This window comes from Cynoglossus semilaevis, chromosome W, assembly GCF_000523025.1.
Source record: "Cynoglossus semilaevis isolate Cse_v1.0 chromosome W, Cse_v1.0, whole genome shotgun sequence".
NCBI classification, from domain to species: domain Eukaryota; kingdom Metazoa; phylum Chordata; class Actinopteri; order Pleuronectiformes; family Cynoglossidae; genus Cynoglossus; species Cynoglossus semilaevis.
The window spans coordinates 6083227-6090553 of NC_024327.1; the positions used below are offsets into that span (position 1 = coordinate 6083227).

Consider the following 7327-nt stretch of genomic DNA (forward strand, 5'->3'; position numbering starts at 1 on the left):
TAACAAACAGGATGTCAATCTGACGTGCAACATCTGTGTATTTTGGGCAAGGGTCTGCTAATAAAAAGAGCCTGATTTTGTGAAGGGGCAGAATTCAGCAGTTAGTCTTCTGACTCTCCGTTGGATCCTCCCTGTGCACAGGCGAACTCGAGCAACGACTTTTGTCTTTTCTTTGTACTTTATGAAAGTTCTTAGTTAATACCGTTTGAGATCGATCAGCGAATCCGGGGTGGCAGAGGGCCACGACACTTTCCATACCTGTATTGGTGAAACTGCAGCAGCCGGTGGGGTCTTCATGGGGCTGGGGCTGGGGCTGAGCGGAGTTCGTGGGAGTGGAGCAGCTGTAGCTGTTGGAGCGACAGCAGCACTGGTGCTCGATGGACCTGAGGTCAAACAAAAAAAATCACATATAACTTCTATTGCCTGTGTCAAAATTATCCCATAGATTTTACCTCTGCAGAAAGGAACTGATGAAAATGAATGTCTATGAATGACTATTAAAGTTCTTGGTACCTTGTGAAGCACTATCAAAGCTCTTGATGAGTGTTTTGACAGTGGGAGAAGGTTCAGAGGAGGTGGAAGAACGTCGACTGAGACCCATTCCCTGTCTGAGAGCAGCCAGGTCTCTCTCCACTGCATTCATGTAGTTATAGACTCGGCCTCTTTCCTCCTCCTGTCTGGAAAACGCAGAGCAGCTCACTCAGTTTGGACAGGTGGAGTCAGAATTAAGTAGGGGATCAGGTGAAAATGTATTAGTAAATCCAGATCATGTCTACTATGAAGCACAGTTGAATGGTGGAAAAAATGGCAATATTCTATAATAACTCAAATTATCTAAATATAGACAGAAATACCTCAAGAGCAGCTTAGATTTTTCCAGAAATATCTAAAATATACCTCAAGATTAGTTAAAAGATCCAAACTCCAAGTCAGAAACTAAAGTATTCTCCATAACTTCATCATTATTGTCTGTCACAGAAGGTTTCCTTCTGTGATATTTATATTTTGTTTGCATCAGAAAGACGGGATGAGCGTGTCAGCGTGACTTAGTGAAACAAGTCCAAATGTCCATCTGTGGCTCTTACTTGCGGCTCTTGACCTCGTCTAGCTCTTTGCTCAGCTTCTCATTCTTCTCCTGAGCCTCCTGCAGTCGGTGCCGCAGATCTCCAATCTCCTCTTGTGCTTCTGACTTGATGTCATTAGCAATGACAACGGCCGTCTGCAGGTCAGCCTGAAACTGACGCCACTCCATCGACTCCTCCTAAGGACAGATACACACACATACACATGCAAAGGTGAACATCATGCTAAATCATAAATTAGGTAATTGTGCATTTTGGTCACACTCCGGTTCAGAGGGCTGATGGGGAAATGTGAGAGTAAATTAAAACAGCCTCAAAGATACAGGCATCCAACACATTTCATAGGTCTGTTTCAAACACATTCTGAATCTATATTCAAACCTTTCAAATCTGTGAATATACTATACTAATCCACCTTATGGCTTTTAGGGCTTTGATGATGCTTTGAACACCCATGGCTATTGTAGCAGCAACAGTGTATCTGTGTGCACAATGATTAGGCAAGTGAGTATTTTGACCATATCATCATTTTATCCATAATTTCCAACTCCAAGCTGTATAAACTTGAATGCTTATTGGATTTACTGCATATCAGGTGATGTTTATTTGTGTAACGAGGGAGGGTGTGGCTGAAGGAAATGAACACCCTATATCAAGGTGTGCATAATTATTAGACAGAATGGGCCAAAAAAGATTTACCGTATTTTCACGACCATAAGGCGCACCGTATGAAAAGGCGCAGTCTCATTTATGTGTGCCATTTCTGTATTTAACACACACATAGGGCGCACCTGACGATAGGGCGCAAGTTTTATATAAACCTCCCGGTCTCCTTACATACACCTGCCTCAGCCACTCCTTCATCATATCCTCGTCCATCCAGCCCTTTTCGTTTGCCTTAATAATGACGCCTGCTGGAAACTGCTTTTTAGGCAAAGTCTTTCTCTTAAAAATCACCATCGGCGGCAGTTTCTGTCCGTTAGCGTGGCAGCCAAGCACAACAGTAAACGAAGCCTTTTCATGCCCCGTTGTGCGTATCGCTACCGTGCTGGTTCCCTTCTTTGCCACCGTGTGGCTCCCCGGGATGTCGAAAGTTAGCGGTACCTCGTCCATGTTGGTGATGTGGCTCGGCTGGATGCGCTTGTCGGCGATGTGCTTCTCGCAGTAGGACCGAAAGTTCGCCAGCTTTTCAGAATAATCCGCCGGACGTCGCTGCGCTACCGTAGTCCTGGTCCGGATGGAAAAATGGCACCGTTTCATAAAACGCCAGCACCAAGACGGACCTCCTTGGAAATGTTCAATTTTCATTTCCTCTGCTAGCGTTACTGCTTTGAGTCGGATGGTGACAGTCGAAACGCTCCTCCCGCTCGCTCTTTGCTCGACGATCCATAGCTCGAGTCTTTCCTCCAACTCCGGCCACCTCGCCTTATGTCCGCGGAAACTCAGCTGAGTCTTCTTCACCTGTCGGAGCTCGTTCTCCAGCTTCCTCCACTTGCGAACCATCGACTCGTTTATTTTATATTCTCTCGCCCTTATGGTCGTGAAAATACGGTAACTGACTCTGAAAAGTCATAAATTGTAAAAGGTCTTTCAGAGGGATGCAGCACTCTTGAAATATCTAAGATATTGGGGTGTGAACACAGAACCATCAAATATTTTGTTGCAAATGGTCAACAGGGTCGCAAGAAACAACGGAGAAGAAAAGACGTAAATTTACCACCAAAGATTTGAGAAGATGGGAAAATCTTTGTTTTTCATTTAGTTGCATAATAATTCTGCACACTAATAGTTGCCTAATAATGGTGTACATGTAGATATTCTCTTAAGAAAGCCAAAACTTCACCTTTACTACTTAAATGTTCAGGTTTGAGGGTTTGTTAACATTTTGGATTGACCAAGAGCACTGTAGTTGTACAATAACAAAATTAATCCTCAAAAATACAACTTGCCTAATAATTGTGCACACAGTGTATTTAAAATCATTGCTGAAAAATGTGATAGGAATGTGCACTGCCACCCCACTAAAAGTCCATTTACCCTCAGTCTACGATGAAGAATCTTAATCTCTCTTTCCATGTCATGCTTCTGGTCCTGTAGCTTATTCACAGAGTCTGAGATAAAAAGAAAAAGTCAGCGGTTACACATAAAAAACAACAGATGCTCATCTACATAGTTATGGCTGGAGGAATTTTGTGTTTACAGCAAGATTTGATCTATGGAGATAGTCGTTTGCTTTCTTACCAGATGTTGGTTTTTGGTTTTAGGCATAACATGATCTTTTATAAGTAGTTTTTTTTTTTGGTATTTATATTGGGTCATGACCCATATATTGGTGTGAGTCATGACTCACAGGGTTACACAGTGTGCTTCAACTGCACTTACTCTCCAGATCTGTGATGATGAGGTTGTCGTGGAGTTTCAGAGCTCGGTGCTGCTCCACCTCGTCCTCCAGCTCGAAGATGGTCTCCTTCATGTCAGCGATCTCCCTCTCTTTCTCCTGTAGCTCCATGAGCTGTTTCTCTAAAGCACGCTCCTGCTCGGACATCTGCTGACACACCTGTTCCTGAAACTCCCTGTATTCTCTGTCCAGCTGCACACACACAAACAGGACTACTTCATTATCCACAAGCAACAAACTTCATTATTAGACTGATGTAAATAAACAGATGGATTTTTTTATAGTGTGTGACTTAATTATATTTCTGCAGCAGTACTGTGTTGAGAGTTGCACTGAGGAGATAAGGACTGCTGAATGATCCAACGATGATTTTGTGATTTAAATAAATAAAAAATAAAACCAATGGTTTATTTTTTTTAATGCTTGCTGATTTAGTACTAAAATCTATTTATTTTGAATTACTTTCTATGGATGACTGAAAGTAAAATGTTATGCACGATTGTTGAGGTGCAAAAATGTGCAATTGTTATCAAATACAAAGGTCCAAGTTTCATTAAAAGACATTTCAAAACAGATTAATCAGCCAAAAATGAAATTAGAGAGCAGACAAATAAAAGCCAAAGCCTAGCTTTCACAAGCAGAAAATTACAAGAGCCTTAAAAAGGTTGCTGCTCAACTTGGAAAATAAACTCAAACTCTGATAGCATAACACACTTTTTTAGCTAACCTTAATGAAAGTTTCCTGTAGGCGGCTGAGTTCATCTTGAGCCTGCTCTAGCTCGTCTTGCGTTTTCGCAGCCTTGGCCTCAGCCTCCTCCTTCCCCAGACGAACACGTTCCAGCAGCTGGCAGATATCATTTTTGTCCCCCGCTGTGTGGAGAGAGTTGAGCTCCGCCACCCTCTGCCTCTCCTGGTCCAGCTGGGCTCGGCAGCGGCTACGCTCCGCCCGGGCGTTGCTCCAAGCTCCGCCTGGTCGTTGCTCACCACTACCTTGTACTCATCCAGTGCTGCTGCCATGGCTGTGCGATCCTGTCTCTCTGACTCCAAGGTGCGCTCCATCTGGTGATTCCTCTCTTTTAGAGCTCCGATCATCTCCTGGGCCTCGGCGTTGTCCTGTTCTGCCATCTTGAGTGTGTTGGACAGGTGTTGCTGTACTCCCAGGAGTTGTTCCCGCTCAAAGCGGGCATTATCTTCCAGATCTGCATAGCACTGCTCCAGCTCCATGTAGCGCCCACTCTTGATGTCCTCCTCTAGGACACATGAAATGTGATGGTCATCTAGCAGGGAACGAAGGTACTCAATCTGGCGGCCATAAAGCTCCAGCCTGTCACTCTGCTGACAGAGAGAGTCCATGAGGATGACCTTCTCCTCACCAAGCCGCTCATTCTCACCGTTCAGCTCCTGCATGATCTGTTGCAGGTCAGCAAGTTCCTGCAGTGTTGCCTGGAGCTCCTCTGCAGTGCTGTGCTGGTTCTCCTCCATCTGGTGGATTCGCTCTGTCAGACAGGCAACAGACACGTCACTGGCGTTGCCACTGCTGCCCCGTCGTGACCACTCCTTGCTCGGTGCACACTCTGACTCTGAAGACGAGGAGGCTCCAGATGGAGCATCCAAAGCATCGTCACTGGAGGTGATGGCCTGATACACCTCACTGGATTCACTGTTCAGGTTATCTGCAGAGCCGCCGTGTTGTTGTCCCGTGAGAAGATCCTCCAAAGAACCGGGAGCAGAGCCTTCTACAGAGGAGGTCAGTGTACCTGTGCCTCCACCATCGCTCTGCCCACTGCCTGCTGCCAGGTCTGGACTAAGGGAGCTATAGTTAAAGAGCTTCTCAGAACTGTCCAACCTCTGCTCCAGGGAGAAACCTAAAGCATTGAGTCTGTCCTTTAACATGCGGTTCTCGCTCTTAAGAAGGTTCAGCTCCTCTCTGATGGCCTGGTTCTGACCCTGTAGAAGAATAAGAGTGGACTCCACATCTGCCACTGTGATAGCTGAAACATGAGGCTTTGACATGAGACCAACTTCTTCCTGGGGTTGGACTTCTTTCCCTCCCAGACCCAGCTGAGCCCTCATGTCCCTCAGCTCACTGTGCAGGTGTAGGATCTCCACATCTTTGCTTTTAGCCAAACTTAACAAGTCTTTAACTTTAGCCTCCAGAGCCACTTTATCACTGATCTGACCGTCTGATTTGGATTTGCTCATACAACCCTTAGACTCTGTAAGGACTTGGCCACGTGATCGCTTCCCAGAAGCCACATCTCCCACTCTAGACCCAGACACCAGCTGCTTTTTGGTGGCTGATGTTCTGGAAGTCCGAAGACGGTCTTGTGTTGGCTCTTTGGAAGTTGATGGTGTACGTTTGGATGAAGTTCCTGGTAAAGAGGAAAAACTTACCCTGATTAAAAAAATAGTATGAGATACTGAATTGTATAGTATACTAAGTATATAAAGTAAAATCTCAAATTCACCTGTTGTCTTTGGTTTGTTGTCCAAACTAGTAACACTGGTGCCAACTGAAGCTGTTCTTTTGGTCTTGGTGACAGCACTACTTGATGCAAGATTTCCACCAGCCATAGCTGCTAGAAGATCGTCATTGCTTTTCACCTGAAAGCAAAGACATCCCCCCCCCCCCCCCCCAAAAAAAAAAACACCAACATATTAGCTCCTGGTCATAAGTCAGCTTGATCTAGAAATATGCTACTGTTCAAATGCATCTCTGCATAAATTTAGTGCCACTGTCATCTTTTATTAAAAAGCCAAGAGAGAAGTCAAACGGTGCTCAACAGCATCCAATGATGAGTTGTACCTTAGACAGAGGGGCTATAGTGCTGGTCTTGGCGGTAGGTTTTCCTGTGCCAGCGTTGGCTGTAGCTTCAGCCTTCCCTCGATCTCCTCCCACCTTACTCACCCCTGGCCGCACTGACTTCTTCATACTGAGATCTCTGATGCCAATACATCTAGAGCCTAATCTGTGTACAAACAAAAGACATAGGTCGAAATGCAATGTTGAGTGAAGGCTCCAGTTTTTCATGAAAAAAAAATTAAATTCTATAAAGTTTCCAGAAAACAGGCACCGGTCTACAGGTTACTGTTTTTTGTTGTTCAGGATTATGAGTACATTGAGGAAAAGCAGAAGTTATTGTGAAGACATTTGTTTCTATTCAACTGTCACCACCAGATGGCTCTCTTGTGTTTGTAATGTTATAGTCAGTGCAGCCCAACAGTGCTTAGAATTACAACACAGAAAAAGGTTCAGTTTTATCTTTGTGTCTGTGGCTGCATTGATTCATGTTTATTTATTTACAGAGGGAAATCTATTTAAAAGATTACACCTTAGTTCATGCAGTTGGACAAAAACTGAACCCTTTCAACAGACATGAAAAAGTAGGAGTAGGAGCAAAGCAGGACTGAGAAGTTAGGGACAGGACGTATATACAGTAGATATATGTAACAGAGGTTAATAGTTATGTAGTTAAAATTCCACTCAGCACCCCATCTTGACAGAAAAAATCAGAAATGTAGAAATTTTTGCAAATTTATTCAAAAAGAAAAACTGAAATATCACACGGTCATAAGTATTCAGACCCTTTGCCGTGACACTCATATTTAACTCACATGCTGTCCATTTCTTCTGATCCTCCTTGAGATGGTTCTACACCTTCATTGGAGTCCAGCTGTGTTTGATTAAACTGATTGGACTTGATTAGGAAAGCCATATATCTATATCTATATGTCTATACCTTACAGCTCACTGTGCATGTCAGAGCAAATGAGGTCAATGGAACTGCCTGAAGAGCTGAGAGATAGAATTGTGGCAAGACACAGATCTGGCCATGGTTACAAAAAA

The 7327-nt window shown here is 44.1% G+C and overlaps 1 protein-coding gene across 1 annotated transcript in view; it reads right to left on the reverse strand.

Annotated features, from left to right (window-relative positions):
• Positions 1–7327, reverse strand: part of LOC103397045 (cytospin-A-like) — a 53244-nt gene that overhangs the window by 29605 nt on the left and 16312 nt on the right. Inside the window, 9 exon segments of the mRNA XM_008335296.3 lie at positions 259–383; positions 514–677; positions 1086–1261; positions 3120–3193; positions 3465–3672; positions 4208–4417; positions 4420–5852; positions 5949–6084; positions 6287–6449. Of these exon segments, the coding sequence (XP_008333518.1) occupies positions 259–383; positions 514–677; positions 1086–1261; positions 3120–3193; positions 3465–3672; positions 4208–4417; positions 4420–5852; positions 5949–6084; positions 6287–6412 (2652 nt within the window). The 5' untranslated portion in view covers positions 6413–6449.